The 16,912-nt window shown below is 33.1% G+C and overlaps 1 protein-coding gene across 1 annotated transcript; it reads left to right on the plus strand.

Moving 5' to 3' along the window:
* Window positions 1-14,927: 14,927 nt before the first annotated feature.
* LOC107915145 (BURP domain-containing protein BNM2A) lies at window positions 14,928-16,555 on the plus strand. The gene is made up of 2 exons (XM_016844297.2): window positions 14,928-15,118; window positions 15,230-16,555. Exons 1-2 carry the CDS (start codon window positions 15,065-15,067, stop codon window positions 16,367-16,369), a joined length of 1,194 nt encoding a protein of 397 aa, XP_016699786.1. The 5' UTR covers window positions 14,928-15,064; the 3' UTR covers window positions 16,370-16,555.
* Window positions 16,556-16,912: the final 357 nt, after the last annotated feature.

Below are 16,912 nucleotides of genomic sequence, written 5' to 3' on the forward strand. Positions count from 1 at the left end.
TTGCAGTGGAGCAGACGAAAAATACCAATCGTGTCTCCCTGAAGTTGCAGTGGAGTGGATGAAAACGATGAATCATATACTTCTGAAGTTGCAGTAGGTCGAATTGGATCAAACCTTATCTCCCTGAAGTTGCAGTGGAGCAGGTTGAAGATACAAATCTTATCTCCCTGAAGTTGCAGTGGAGTGGATTAAAACCACAGATCTTATCTCTCTGAAGTTGCAGTAGAGCAGATTGCATCAGGTCTTATCTCCCTGAGGTTATAGTGGAGCAGATGAAAGAAATCAATCCTATCTCCCTGAAGTTGCAATGGAGCAGATTAAAACCACAGATCTCATCTCTCTGAAGTTACAGTAGAGTAGATCGCATCAGGTCTTATCTCCCTGAGGTTACAGTGGAGTAGACCGAAGAATTTCAGATCTTATCTCCCTGAGGCTACAGTGGAGCTGGTTAAAGATAACAGATCTTGCATTCCTGCGTTAACAGTGAAGCAGACCAAAACCAAACCTTGCCTCCATCGGTTACAGTGGAGCTAGTTAAAGATAACAGATCTTGCCTTCCTACGTTAACAGCGAAGCAGATCGAAAACAAAGCCTTGCCTCCATATGTTGCAGTGGAGCTGGTTAAAGATAGTAGATCTTGCCTTCCTGCGTTAACAACGAAGCAGATCGAAAACAAAGCCTTGCCTCCATCGGTTGTAGTGGAGCTGGTTAAAGATAGCAGATCTTGCCTTCCTGCGTTAACAGCGAAGCAAATCGAAAACAAAGCCTTGCCTCCATCGGTTGCAGTGGAGCTGGTTAAAGACATCAAGTCTTATCTTCCTAAGCAGTAGCGGAGCAGATCGAAGACAGTAAATCTTATCTTCAAGTGTAAGGAAACAGATTTAAGCCACGAATCCTATCTCCCTGAGTAGCAGTAAAGTAGGTTGAAATTGTAGATCTTATCTCCCTACGCAGTAGTGGAGCAGATCGTATCAAAACTTATCTTCCTAAGCAGTAGCGGAGCAGATTGAAGACAGTAAATCTTATCTTCAAGTGTAAGGAAGCAGATTTAAGCAACGAATCCTATCTCCCTGAGCAGTAGTGGAGTAGGTTAAAGCATTAGATCTTATCTCCCTAAGCAGTAGTGGAGCAGATAGAAGAAACCAATCCTATCTCCCTGAGTAGCAGTGGAGTAGGTTGAAGATTGTAGATCTTATTTCCCTAAGCAGTAGTGGAGTAGATCGCATCAAAGATCTTATCTCTCCGAAGTTGTAGTAGAGCAGATCGCATCCAGTTTTATCTCCCTGAAGTTACAGTGGAGCGGACTAAAACCACAAACTTCGTCCCCCTGAAGTTGCTGCGATGAAGATTAAAGTTACAAGCCGTATCTTTTTGAAATGCGTTGGAGTGGATCGAAGCAACACGACATAGTGGAGTGGATCGAAGCGCCAGAAGAAGTCAAGACTCGACGAAACCGGGCAAAATTGGCCCTCTTGAAGTCTTTGATTCATTCTCGTTACACGACAATGAGTAAAGAGGGGCACCTGTAGAGGCCCAATTTAGCCCGGGCCCAGGCAAACAAAAAAAACAACAAAAAAACACAAGCCCAAATAAAATGGCCTAAACAGCCCGAAACCTTAACTGGTTTCAGCAGGAGCTGAAACCCTAAGGCATTGCTCCCTCTGCTGCCCATGTGCCTCCTCAGCGCGCACCACGCCCGATGACGACGCATTCACCCATTTTTGCACCAAAATGGCAAAGCCTTCTGCTAATAGACTCCACTGACCTGCAAACAGCATGAAAAAGGAACATGAGCAGCACCAAAAAAGCAGAAACAGTGAAAAAAGATAGAAAAAGAGCATTGATATTTCGGCTTTATAAACTCGAAATTATGTTGTAATTGGGGGGATTTTTCTTTGATTTTTCTTTTTTCTTTTCGGCAAAAAGTCGAGTTTGCTGTAAAAAGAAGAAGAGTTTTCTCTTCTTTGGTTCTGCTATGAACATTTGAAATAAAAAACAAAAAACAAGTTTAAAGGTTTTTTTTTCTTCTTCTTCTTAGATTTGCGTTTTTTATCTCTTATTTTTTCATTTATTTTAGATATCAATAATATAAAATAAAAAAAAGGAGGGAAATTTTTTTTTACCTTGAAATCCGGCCACCTTGTACGGTGGCCGACGGCAGCAGACAGCGACCCCCATGCCGGAATCTGGGCAATGGCCAGTAGAAGCTAGAGAGAAAAGAAAGTTTTCTAACCCTTTTTTGAAACAAAACTGTTGAAATGAGAAAAAAAAATTTTAGGCTTTTATATTGTTAGCAAAACAGCGACGTTTTAGGGTGGGCTCTCCAAGCGCAAAACGACGCCGTTTAGGCCTGGATCGGCCCGAACCCGACCCGATGCAGCTGGGATCCGCGCGTTTTTGTGTGGGAAGGGATATTTGCGCATGAGGTCCCTTCCCTTTTGCGCCTTAGCGCAATATGGTCTCCAGTGTTTTTATAATTTGGCCCCATTAATTTGTTTTGGTTTCCAGCTTAGTCCCTATTAACCTGCTCGTTTTGGAGAGTGGGATTATTTCCCATTTGGCCCTCCTTGTTGTTCGCACGTTCATCTTGGTCTTTTACCTTTTTATTTATTTCGAATTTGCCCCGAAATTTTGTTTTTAGCTCAATTTAGTCACTTTTCATACCTTTGCTATTTTATCATTATTTTTTATTATTGGTATTATTATTTATATTATTATTATTATTATTAACGTCATCATTACTATAATATTATTATCTTTATTACTTTTATTTACCATTATTTTGTTATTATTAATATTATTATTACTATTATTTATTATTATTATTATTATTATTATTATTTACTTATTATACTTTTTTTAAACTTCAAATTTTGTTATCTATATGCACTTGTATATATATTTTTATAATATACATACTTTTTATAATACATATACACGTACATATTTCTAACTTTTGTAAATATATGTACACATATTTTTATATTATGTTTATTAGCATAATTTATATATATATTCATATACATATATATATACATACATATTTTAATTTATATCCATATATATACCTTTTTACATTTTTAATTGTATTCACTATTTATTTACTTTATTTTCATTATTATTTTGAATGTATGTTTTGATTTTATTTATTTTATATTTTGTTATTTTATATATTGTAGGTTTGATCTTTTATATTGTTGCTATTGCTCGTATCATTTTTATACTTATTATGGTTTTACCATGCATAATAAAAATGTAATTTGTTTTCACATTCTTTACCATGATTTTGTGTTTTCTTTTGCTCGATATGACAAAATTTGCTTTAAAAAATGACTTTTCATGTTTAGATTCAAGAAGATCGTACCCTAACTTACTGGGTTTCGATTTTCACAATAAATCTAAAGACAAGAATCTTTCCAAACTCAAGTTTTAAACGATATCGGGAATTAAAAAAGGATCGTGTCCTAACTTACTGGTATTGATCTCTTTTTTAATCCAAGATAGTTAAATATCTCTTAAACAAGCATTTTGTTTGGAAATTCGAGAAAACATGCCCTAAGGTGCTGGGTGTCGATTTTTCTCGTTCAACCAAATGGCTTAATATCCTTTTAAAAATTTTTAAAAATAAGGCAATGTTTTGCGTTTGGAAAATTCGAGAAAACATGCCCTAAGGTGCTGGGTGTCGATTTTTCTCATTCAACCAAATGGCTAAATATCCTTTTAAAAATTTCAAAATAAGGCAATGTTTTGCGTTTGGAAATTTGAAGAACGTACCCTAAGGTGCTGGGTTTCGATTTCTCGTTTAACCAAATAGCCAAATATCCTTTTGAATTTCAATCCATATCATTTGAGTTTTTTTTTAGGATCGCATTTTAAATCTCTTTAAAGTTTTCAGTTTTTCGACACTAAGACATTAAGTAATCAACTAGGTACCAATTTTGGGCGTATCGAAGGTGCTAATCCTTCCTCGTGCGTAACCGACTCCCGAACCCGTTTTTCTGAATTTCGTGGACCAAAATCGTTGTTTTAATAAAATTAAATCATTTATTAAAAACAATCACTTTTTGAGGTGATCCAATCACACCTCATCAAAAAGGATCGGTGGCGACTCCCGTTTTCGTTTTCATTTTTCAAAACCCAAGTCGACCCCGTTTTTCATTCGAAAAAATGGTGTCAACAATGATGATACTTCAATTTGTTATGATCCTTGTTGTTGAATTGATTTTGGGAATTGTGAATTTTAATTAATTGTTTGACTCTGTGTAATTACGTTGTTTAGGACTCACACTGAGCTTTCATAGCTCACTCCCTTAGTTTTTCTCTTTTTCAGGTAACCTTTGAGATTAGAGGTTAGGATCGACAAATTGGACGTCTCAGAGTATCTCAATACGGTTTGGTTTTTCATAAATTTTGATAAACTGTTTTCATCGGGACTGTAAATGAATTTTTGTGGACTATGGTACAAGTTTTATTTGCACTTTGGATGTTCGTAAAAACTCTAGGATTTTGGTTTGACTTATTTTGTAAATTACGTCATGATCATAAGTCTCGAGATTGAAACTTTTCCTTTGCAATTGGTCAGGCTTTAACAATAAGTTTATGATTTTCGATCAAGGTAAAAAGACTATTTTGTTATGTTACAAATTTTGAACTTAAGTTTCAGTTAACGGTTTTTCAACTTCGTTTTGGTTTCAAACATGTTTAATTCATTAAATGTGAATATGATTCCAAGTAAGTTTTAAGCAAAAAATAAGTTTAATGGTTGCAAAACTTTTTAGTAAAGTTTGTTTTCAGTTTCAGTAAGTTACGAGTAAAAGTGTTTTTCGAACGGACTTTATCATTTAAATCAATATTTAGTTTTAAGCCATTTCAGTGGCTAATGTGATCTCCGAAATTCGGTTAGAACTTCTGGGTCAGATTTTAGGGTGTTACATTATTACCCTGAAATCGAATGTCCCCATGATGGGTTTCTAAGGTCATGGTCTTATGCCCCCATGACATATGAAATGTATATGTGTTGAAGTGCGTTATCACATTCTCGACCCCTCAAAACTACCTAAGAATTTTTGCCATTTTAGTCGAAAACCCTAAACATTTTCAAGATACACTTAACCTTAAAAACTTTAAACCAAAACCCTAACCCTAGGAGAAAAATCTATAAAGTGCGCCTAGCTGGCCGTGCTTTCCAAAAAGCTCGCCTAGCTGGCCGTGCTTTCCAAAAAGCTCGTCCAGTTAGACGCGCTTTCCAGTTAAATCGGCCTATATCCCTAATTAATTTTAAAACCGGCCTAAAGGCCTAAATAAAAATAAAAATCGTCCTATAGGCCTTATTTTTCCCTTAGATTTATTTGTTACTTATTTTAGTAGGGTTTTAAGATTTTTAGTTTATTTTATAATTTTTTTTAAAATTTTAGGAATTTTATATCGTTAATGTTTTCAGTTAATTATATATTTATAGTGTTAATTCATACTAGTTTTTGATGTGATTTTATCCAACGTAGGTCTAACAAAGCATGGGAATGAATAGCTTCACATAAGTAGATTTCCGTTCCAACGAAAAATGTCTTCACCCTAGCGAACATAAACAAACGACTTTCTGCTCCAATGAAAAGATAGTTTTTTAAAGTTACGATTTTTAAGGGTTTAAAAAAATGGGGAGAGAAGATAAAAGAAAAAAAACAAAGAGGAGGAGCCACCCAAGCTTTCATGCATTAAGAATTGACGGATTCCAACAAGAAATTAGAGTTTCTTCATCGTTTTTCCTTCTTGTTCCTTTTTATTATGCCTAGTTATTGTTTTAATTTTAAGATGTACTCTAAATTCTCCATGAACTAAATTTCTTTTCCAGGGTTACAATAGATTTCATACTTAGTTAATTAATTGTTATCTATTTCCATCTCTTTTTATTGTTAATAGAGTTAAGATTATTTATTTATTCTTGTTTTCTTTGATAATAGTCTAGCCAACTATTAGTTTGACAAATCTAAAAAAATCGGAAGAGGACTTTTTGTTTTAGGTCTAGAATGAATAACTCTTAGTTTTAACGTCAACCTGTGATTCGTAATTAGGATAGGAATATATCTGATTACCTTTGGTAGCATAATTGGGATAGTTCTTAATCAATTTGGTTAACATTATTGGCATAATAGTTAGATTAATTTAATTCTTAATCAATTTGGTCGACATTATTAGCATAGGAATATGGCTCAACAGTTAGGTTAATTGCTCGAAAGAGAATTATGGAAATTTAGTTCTCAGGGTAATAATAAACTCTGTTAGGGTAAGTTGGGTGAAAATAAATCAATTAGCTAATACATGGATGAAATTATAATCTTAGAATTTTGCTATTAATTGTTTATTTGATTTAATTTGCATTAAGTATTTTTATTTACTTTTAAATTAGTTAAAAGACTTTATTATCGATTAATTTGGATAGGTTTTAAGGTAATATTTGGTAATTGTCAATTTGATTAGTAATAACTCTCAGTGGGATCGATATTTTATGCTACTTGTACCGATACATATACTTGCGTATGCGATTTTCGATCAAAAATAATAAAAATAAAAGACAAATTAGTCCAAAATTTAATATTACACCTGTAATCTAAGATTACATAAAGAATGAGTCATAATAAGATTACACCCTATATTACGAGATGGTCGAAATGTTAATCCAAACATTGTAATCTCATTCCAAAATATAATATTATGGACCGTAATGTTATATTCGACGAAGTAAATACCCCCTAAAGGAGATATTATCCCATTGTTGGAGCTTGTGGGGGTTACAAGTCTATGGTTTACATAAAACAGGGTTTGTTGCTAAAAAAGAGAAGCTAAACACCTCTTAATTCATGGCATTGCAAAAACCAGCAATGGCACCAAAGAAACCACACCAACTTCATCAAATTGTTTACAATGTGTAGAAATTCCATAACTTTTAACTGATTCCATCAAGAAAACAAATGGGTAGCAGTAATAAACAAACCCATTTTGGTCATTGAATGAAACCAAATATCATGATTAAACACCATTTTTTTATAGATAAAAATCGGAAATAATTACAACATTATTTTAGTATCATTATGCATAAAACGATCAACTAATTATGAATGCCCACGATCCTTTTCGATGGCTCCTGAAATACTATCGGATCATAAGGAAAAGTTTTTATTATTTCAGTTAATGGATGCGCAGCTACATTAACTTCTCTTGGGATCTACTTTATGATCACACTTTGTTGTCTCCTATAAAACTTATGAATTCTCAAGGTTAGGTACTATTGAGAATAATTCAAAATAACATATTAGTGGGATGTTTAGAAAATCTTGGTAGTATCTTGGTAGTTTCAGATTTTTTAGCTTGACCAAATAATTTGTTAGCTATTTTTATGTTAAGTTAGTTTCTATGTAAGCCTATAAATATAGGCATTTATTTTTTTTACTCATCCAGAATTCATTAATAAGAGAGCAACTTTCTTACATATTATTTTATCTCTCTCACGTTTTATTCTCCAACAAATTTGATATCGGAGCCAGGTTGGATCATTTAGGCAATTGAGTGAAAGTGAGGTTTGGGTCCATTAGGGATTTGAGAGAAACACTTAGTTTGGGGTCTTTGGAAAACACGAGAGAAGAGAGTGGGTGTTTTCGGAATGGCATCAGCTGGTTTTTCTTCCTCTCAACCACTCATACCCATTTTTAATGGTGAGATATATGGGTGGTGGAGCATCAATGTGAGGACATTGCTTAGATTGCAAGAGCTATGGGACTTGGTGGAGTACGGGTTCGTTGACATACTTGAACCTGATGAAGAAGAAGATAGGAGGTTGAAAGAATTAAGGAAAAACGATGCTAAGGCATTGTTCATTATCCAGCAAGCAGTTCATGACTCTATTTTCTCTCGAATTGCAGCGGCAACCACATCGAATGAAACATGGTCAATCTTGCAGAAAGAGTATCAAGGTGATTCAAAAATCATAGTAGTGAAATTACAATCACTACGACGTGATTTTGAGACCTTGATGATGAAGAATGGTAAATCAATTACTGATTTTTTTGTCACAAACAAGGATAATAGTCGGTCAATTACGCTTCTATAGTGAGAAAATTTCAGACGAGACAATTGTAGCGAAAGTCTTACGAAGCTTGGCGACAAAATTTGATCATGTTGCGGCTGCTATAGAAGAGTCCAAAGATCTGTCAGTTCTTTCCGTTGATGAACTGATGGGATCTCTTCAATCTCATGAGGCGAGAATCAATAGATTAGCAGAAAGGAATAAAGAGAAGAGTGAAGAGAAGGCATTTCAAGTGAAAGGTAACAATAACCATTCAACAAATAGAGGTCGAGGAAGAAGAGGATTTCGTAGAGGTCGTAGCGGTGGGTATGGCAGAAGTAGAGGCAGAGGAAGGTATGATGGACAAAGGCAATCGAATGAGCAAGGTAACACAAAAAATGGCATTCAATGTTACCATTGCAATAGATATGGGCATGTAAAAGCTGATTGCTGGTATAAAGATCAAAAAATAATTTTTGCATCAGAAAGTAAGGAAGGAAACAAGCTTTTTATGGCTTATATTGATACTAACCATAAGCCAAGTGATTGGTGGTTTGTGGACATCGGTTGTTCGAATCACATGACGGGTACCAAATCATTGTTCAAGGAGCTTGACGAGTCACAAAAGATAAAGGTGCCACTTGGGAACAAAAAGGAGATGCAAGTTGAAGGAAAAGGCACTGTGGAAATCATTAATAGCCATGGAGAAGGAAAAATGTTGGACAATGTTCAATTTGTTCCTGATTTAGGATACAATTTTTTGAGCATTGGACAACTAATAGCTGGTGGATATGCTGTTGTATTTGATGATGATGCTGTATCATCAAAAATAAAAAATCAGGCAAACAAGTCCATGTCAACATGACACCAAACAAGATGTTCCCGTTGGATGTTTCAAACATAGAGAACTTTGTTCTTGCTGTAAGTACAAAGGATGACTCGAAGCTATGGCATTTGAGGTATGGTCATCTCAATATTAAAGGCCTGAAATTACTGAGTAATAAAAGTATGGTTCTTGGACTACCGAAAATTGGTTCTCTTGATTTATGTGAGGGGTGCATTTATGAAAAGCAAACTAGGAAGCCATTTTCTGTTGGAAAAGCATGGAGAGCTACTGAATGCTTAGAATTAATTCATGCTGATTTATGTGGTCCTATGCAAACCAAGTCTTTGGGTGGGAGCCGTTACTTCTTGTTATTCACTGATGATTATAGTCGTATGAGTTGGGTGTATTTTTTGGAAAACAAGTCAGAAACTTTTGAAAAGTTCCAAAAATTCAAGGTTATGGTGGAGAATCAAAGTGGCTGTTATATCAAAGTTCTTCGCACCGATCGAGGTGGAGAGTTCTTGTCCAAATAATTCAATCTATTTTGTGAGGACAATGGCATCCATAGGGAGTTAACAATTCCTTACACCCCTGAGCAGAACGGTGTCGCTAAGCGGAGGAACTGAACTGTTGTAGAGATGGTGAGAAGCATGTTACAAGCGAAGGGACTCTTAAATCAGTTTTGGGCTGAAGTTGTGGCAACATCCGTCTATCTACTAAATCTCTCACCAACAAGGGCTGTCATGAACAAAGCTCCATATGAAGCTTGGTATGGTAGGAAACCTAATGTAAGTCATTTAAGAATTTTTGGGTGTGTTGCATATGCTTCGGTAAATTCTCATGCTCATAAAAAGCTTGATGAAAAGTCTGAAAAATGCATTTTTATTGGTTATTGTACTTAATCCAAAGCATATAGATTGTATAACCCTCATAGTGGAAAATTTACAAGTAGAAGAGATGTAGTGTTTGATGAAAATGCAAGCTGGGATATGACTGTAGAACAGGTACAACAGGATATCTCTTTTCCCATCAAAGATTCCATAGATAAAAAAGAGGAGCCTGCACCAACAACATCTACAACACTTGAAGAATCTTCTGAAGAGCCAATTCCACTAAGGAGATCAACAAGGGTCAAAAAGCCGAATCCGAAATATGCTGATGACAATTACGCATCCTGTCAATTTGTTCTAGCCGTTTCAGATCCTCTATATTATGAAGAAGCTGCTGATAAGGAAGAATGGAAAAAGGCAATGATGGAGGAGATACAATCCATCGAAAAGAATGAAACTTGGGAGATGGTCGACTTACCGAAAGATAAAAATGCAATTGGTTTGAAGTGGGTGTTCAAAACAAAATTTGGTGCAGATGGAAGCATCCAAAAGCACAAAGCTCGTCTTGTAGCGAAAGGTTATGCACAATAATAAGGTATTGATTTCGAAGAAACTTTCTCTCCAGTAGCTCGGTTCGAAACGGTGAGGCTTATTCTAGCAATGGCTGCACAATTGCAATGGCATGTTTACCAATTTGATGTCAAATCAGCGTTCCTCAATGGAGATCTACAAGAGGAAGTTTATGTAACACAACCAGAAGGTTTCATAGAGAGGGGAAATGAAACAAAGGTTTACAAGCTGAAAAAGGCGTTGTACGGATTGAAGCAGGCCCCTTGAGCATGGTACAACAAGATCGATGGGTATTTTCAGAAAAAAAAGGGTACATGAAAAGTAAGAATGAACCCACCTTGTACGTGAAAAAGGAAGGTAAAAATGATTTCATAATTGTTTGTCTTTGCGTTGATGATATCATTTATACTAGTTCCTCTAACTTACTTGTTGATGAATTTAAGTCTCAAATGATGAATGAATTTGAGATGTCTGATATAAGTTTATTGCATTATTTCCTCGGTCTTGAAATTCATCAAGCTGACGATGGAATTTTTATCTCACAAAGGAAATATGCCAAGGATCTTCTCAGTAAATTTAGTATGCTTAATTGCAAGCCTACAATTACACCCATGAATATCAATGAAAAATTGCAGCAAAAGGATGGAGAAGAAATGACAGATGCAAGGAGGTTTAAAAGCTTGGTTGGAGGTTTAATCTATTTGACTCACACTAGACCCGATATTGCATTTCCTGTTGGTGTTATTTCCAGGTTTATGCAGCAACCTTCAAAGGTTCATTATGGAGCAGCAACCTTCAAAGGTTCATTATGGAGCAGCAAAATGAGTCTTGCAATACATTGCTAGAACATTGGAGTATGGCATTTGGTACTAAAAAACTTCAGATTGTGTGGGTTCACAGACAGTGATTGGACAAGTTCTCTAGATGACAGAAGAAGTGTATTTGATCACTTGGAGTTCTAAGAAGCAAGCTACAATAGCATTGTCAACCTCAGAGACTGAATATGTAGCAGCAACTGCAACAGCTTGTCAAGCCATTTGGCTAAGGAGAATGTTAACCGATCTCCAACAAGAGCAGAAATGTGCAACTACCATATTTTGTGACAACAAATCCACTATCTCCATGACAAAGAATCCAACATTTCATAGTAGAACAAAGCACATAGATATTCGTTATCATTTCATTTGTGATTTGGTAGCAAAAGAGGAGATATCTTTGGAATATTGCAACACTGAAAAGCAGCTGGCAGATATGTTAACAAAAGCATTATCAAAAGAGAAGTTTTGCTATTTTAGAAGTTTACTTGGCGTTTGCAACTTTGAATTAAGGGAGAGTGTTGAGAATAATTCAAAATAACATATTAGTGGGATGTTTAGAAAATCTTGGTAGTATCTTGGTAGTTTCAGATTTTTTAGCTCGACCAAATAATTTGTTAGTTATTTTTATGTTAAGTTAGTTTCCATGTAAGCCTATAAATATAAGCTTTTATTCTTTGTTTTTACTCATCCAGAATTCATTAATAAAAGAGCAACTTTTCTACATATTATTTTATCTCTCTCACGTTTTATTCTCCAACCGGTACTACTCACAAAACCTATCCAAAATGACTTTCACAGACCACAATCTATTTGGACCAGAATATTTACCCAATCTAAACACCATTTTTAACTCTTCCTCGTTCTCTGTGAGCATTAATAAATTTCCTTTAAAAAGTTCACATACTGTAAACTTTAATGGAAAGTAAATCTTTTTTTAGATAGAATTAAATAAAATATCATGATTGTACTATGAGAAAAAAAATTAAAATACTAAATTAATTTCATAACAGGACGCATGTGCCGAACAGTAAAATGTTTTACTGCAAATCCAACTACCAGTAGGTACAATTATTACCACAAAAATTAATACGGTCTTTAACTCAATTCAAGGTAGGTTTGGATGGACGATTAGGTGCGGTGCGGTGCGTTTAGTTTACTTTTTGTCTCACGCTACAATATCACTACAGTATCTAATCTCACAATCACCGTTGTTTTTACACTAATCGCAGGTAAACGCACCGCCCATCCAAACTCACTATCAGTCGGGATTGATTAATTTTAAACATTATTATTTGAAATAATTAGTGGTGAGGTTTTTTAATATTATAAGTTAGGTTGAAAAACTTTCATGTATTTTTTTAAAAATATTAATTAAAGATATGTGACGATAATTTAAGTAGAGATGAAATTTATTTTTGTAGGAACTCGAAATTAAATTATAAATTTCATAGTTTTTTTCATATAAATTATCTTTTTAACAAAAGTTTAACTTAAATTAATTTCTTTTTAATAATTGAAAGTAATACTGGGGATTAATTTCAAATTTTCATGTCTATAATTTAATGTTTTTGTTACTAGATCAAAAGGTTATTCAGAAAATAAATAAAAACGTTACAATATTTATTATTCAAAAAATTTTCATGATGTAAAATTAGTTTATATTTAAAGAAAATATTTATATAAAAAACTCAGGTAGTGAAAAATAAAATTTTATGAACAAGGTTAATATAATGACAGATATTCAAATTTTCTTTTCTTTTTTACTGTTTATCGTATTACTTTAGTTTGTGAAGTTTTCCATTTTCACTAAGGTTGTATTTATTTAACAAAAATCAAACCTCTTGCTAACCTTATTTTTTTGCGCTAACATTAATTAAATTTCCTTCAAGAAAATTTATGAAAAAACTTTACTTATTTTAATGGAAAATAATAAAAATAAATAAAATTTAAAATTATACATGAAGTTATACATGAAACTCTAATTGTAGTTCAAATATATATTTGAAACTTTAATTTTGATTTAATCATACACATTTAAAGAAATAAATACATCAATTTATTTTTATATTGGATAAATATAATTATTTATGTATGCTATATAAACATAAAATAATGTTATATCAATAATTATGTTAATAATTTACAAGAATTAAATCAAATCTAAATTTTATGAATAAAAATACACAAAATCAAAGTTTATATACATAATTACATATTAAGCTATAATTTTAACATTTATCCTTAAAAAAAAACTCTATAGAAGTAGTGTTAATACGAGGTCAAATGTTCAATTTTGTTTATATTTTAGTTTTTCAAATATGCTTAGAGTCCTAAAAATACGTGTTATTTTATTACTCATTTATATGTAGCCTTCATTTTTCACCAATAATTTAAAATAATTACAAATTTCTTTTATCATTAATATTCATTTTACAATTTCTATTCATAATTTATAATTATCTCTCTTAATCATATTATCTTCAATGTTTCAGTGCTGTTTCTTGGAAATATAATTTACTTCAACTAATGCCACTGAATACTTACTATTACTTCAGCTAATTAGACTTGAACAGAAGTTAAGTCATAATCAACACGTACTGATATTTTTTAAAAAAAAGTTTTATCTCGTCATATTAATTTTGAGTTATTTCTGATAAAAGAATAGGATAAATTGTTTAGTTAATCACCAATTTTTTGAATATTTTTATTTTGATCACCACATAATTACAATTACCACATTCTTCTTCTTGTTTTGCTCCCTAGTTCCAGCTGCAGTCTCATTCCCGTAAAAATGGGTTTCGCCTAGTTTCTGAAGACAGTCAAATCTGTTTATCAGGTACTGTACCAAAGTACTATCAAATATTTCATTTTCTAAATTCTTGCTTTCCTTTTTCTTTCATTTTTCTCAGGGTTTTTACAAAATTATTATAAAAAAATAAAAATTTATCAAAATATTATAAATTTTTTTATTTACTAAAATATTATAATTTTTTTATTTATATTAATTTTTTAATTAAATCTAATATTAGTTAAGTGATAATTAAGATATTTAAAATTTTAATTAAGTAATAACTCTATTTTAATTTAATAAACTATTCTCATTTAATAACTCTATTTTTTTGGTATATTTTAGTAAATAAAAAAAATTTATAATATTTTAATAAATAAAAAAATATAATATTTTAATAAATAAAAAAATTATAATATTTTGATAAATTTTTATTTTTATTTATAATAATTTTGTAAAAAACCCAACATATCGATGTAGTTGATATCTGGAATCCTTTTCTTGTCTTGATTGACATAGATACTTGTTGGATACATCAAGTTGCTGCTTTGGTTCAGTATTAATGGCCTCTCTCATGTTCTAAAGGGTGATTCAAATCAGAGTAAAAGCAGCGAAAAAGAAGTAGGTACGTTAATAAAAGGTTGAACCCCATGGAAGTGGAGCAAGTGGGGGTAGCAGAGCTAGACTTTTTAGAACCCCAATATCTGGTGGAGTGCACAGTGCAACTTCAGCCATGGATAACGTCGGCCGGTCTTAGTTGTTCGTAATCTGATGGGACAAGTATGGTGGAAGCAGGGGGTGGCGTGGAGGGAAAAAAATGGGTCAAGGAAGATGATGAGCAATAATCAGTAAAAGATGATGATGTGACGTGCACCATCAGCAGTTGATTAAAATGTTTAATTATTATAATGGTAGTGACTAAATTGTAAAGATTTTTATTTGGATGGCCAAAATGAAAGTGTCAAAAAATTGGATAACCAACATTAAAAATAAAAAACCCCAGGAAATAGAAAAATAAAAAAGCTAAATTTAATAATAAAATTTTATATCCACATTGATGGGGCACAAATAGGGGCCAAAGGATTTTTATTCTTCTCCATGGTTATAAATGTGTTCTAACCTTCAAAATTTTTCAGGGCGAGAACATCAATAGGAGTGCTCTCAGAATTTAAGGAAATGGTTTTTCAATTCAATTTTCTAGTTCTTCTATTATGTCTTATGTTTTTAATGGTAATTTTTAGTTCCATATTACAATTGATATAAACCAAAGGTTCTTTTTCTTTTTTTTTTCATTTTATTAATGTAAATGACTGAATTGGCTCTCGAATTTCTTTTTGGCAGTGTGGCAGAGGCAATGCAGTAAGGGATTTGGAAGAGAAATATGATCTTGAAAGCCATGGCAGAGACGACGAAGTGGAGAGTTTAGATGACAAGTACGTTACCGCTTACTTTCATCAAACTTTTGATTCTGCAAATCACTTTGATGGAGGTGATGAAGTGAAGAATTTAGAAGACAAATATTCAGCGGCTTACTTCCACAAATCGTTAGATTCTGGAAACCATGGCAGAGACGACAAAGCAAAGATATTGGAAGACAATTATGCTACTGCGTACTTCCACAAGACTTCTGTTTTTGAAAACCATGGTGAAGGTGACAAATTAAAGAGTTTGGAAGACAAATATTCCACGGCTTACTTTCACAAAACAATATCTTCCAAAATGATGAAGGATCACAACATGGAACATCACCACCTTTACCATAACCATGTTGAAAGTGCAGAGATAGGCTTGTTCACCATTGATGAACTACATACCTTTCACGTAGGGAAGAAATTACCCATCTTTTTCCCTGTAAAAAACCACTCTCTTTACCCTCCTCTATTGCCTAAACAAATTGCTGACACCATCCCTTTTTCATCTTCCCAAGCTTCTAATATTCTACGATTCTTCTCAGTTTCTCCGGACTCCCCCAAAGGCAAAGCTGTTCAAGATACACTCACAAAATGCGAACTCGGAGCAGCTCAAGGGGAGACCAAAATCTGTGCTACCTCTTTTGAATCTTTACACGGTTTTCTAAGCAATGCATTTGGACCCCATGTTGATTTCAAGTTCATAAGCACAAGGCATCCCACCATAACAACCCCACTCTTTCAAAGTTACACAATTTTAGAATCCCCTCAGGAGATTGAATCTCCAAAGAAAGTAGCTTGTCATCCAATGCCATATCTTTATGCAGTTTATTTCTGTCACTTTGATGCCACTGAGACTAAAGCTTTCAAACTCCGTTTAGTTGGTGATGTTACAGGAGATAAGGTGGATGCTGTTGTTCTTTGCCATATGGATACTTCAGGTTGGAGCTCTGATCATGTCGCTTTTCGCATGCTTGGTATTAAGCAAGGAAACACTGTTTGCCATGTATTTTCTCAAGGTAATTTTGTTTGGATTAATCAGCCATCGGATATCGCTGCCGGTGCCATATAAGTGTTGAACTGTTCGATGGAGCACTCATTTGCCACTACGTATGGAGACTCTGATCCCGATATAAGTATTTAAAAGCTAGTCTTATGTTCACTAGGTTTCATGGTGTTTCGTTAATGGTGTGACTTTCTATCTGTATTAAGTATCAAGTAATTAAGCAATAAAAAGTATGTATTAGAGTTAAAATTATATTATTTTAGTCGTCATTACATTAATGCCACGCCATATATTTTTAAAAATTATTAAATAATATAACACTTGTGTTTTTATTTTTTCTTATTAATAATATTCCAGTCGGGTGTTATTAAAAAAAAATCTAATTATCCTAAATTAATTTTTATATTAATGAATTAAATAAAATAATCATTAAAAATTTTAAGCTTATACTGTTTTAGTTTACTAATAAATTAATGTATTTCTCTCATAAGTTAATTCCATATCTTATCTTACATCTAAATCAACTAAAATTGAGATAGAGCAAAAAAAGAAAGAAGAAAAATGTATTCTTTTATTAAAACATTCTACTATTTATTATGGTTTAAGGAC

The sequence above is a fragment of the Gossypium hirsutum genome, chromosome D10 (assembly GCF_007990345.1).
Source record: "Gossypium hirsutum isolate 1008001.06 chromosome D10, Gossypium_hirsutum_v2.1, whole genome shotgun sequence".
NCBI lineage: Eukaryota > Viridiplantae > Streptophyta > Magnoliopsida > Malvales > Malvaceae > Gossypium > Gossypium hirsutum.

Bases quoted from the DNA above. Each gene is read 5' to 3' on its own strand.
- LOC107915145 (XM_016844297.2), top strand. From the start codon at position 15,065: ATGGTTTTTCAATTCAATTTTCTAGTTCTTCTATTATGTCTTATGTTT. The intron at 15,119-15,229 runs GTAATTTTTAGT...TCTTTTTGGCAG, and splicing joins TATGTCTTATGTTTTTAATG to TGTGGCAGAGGCAATGCAGT.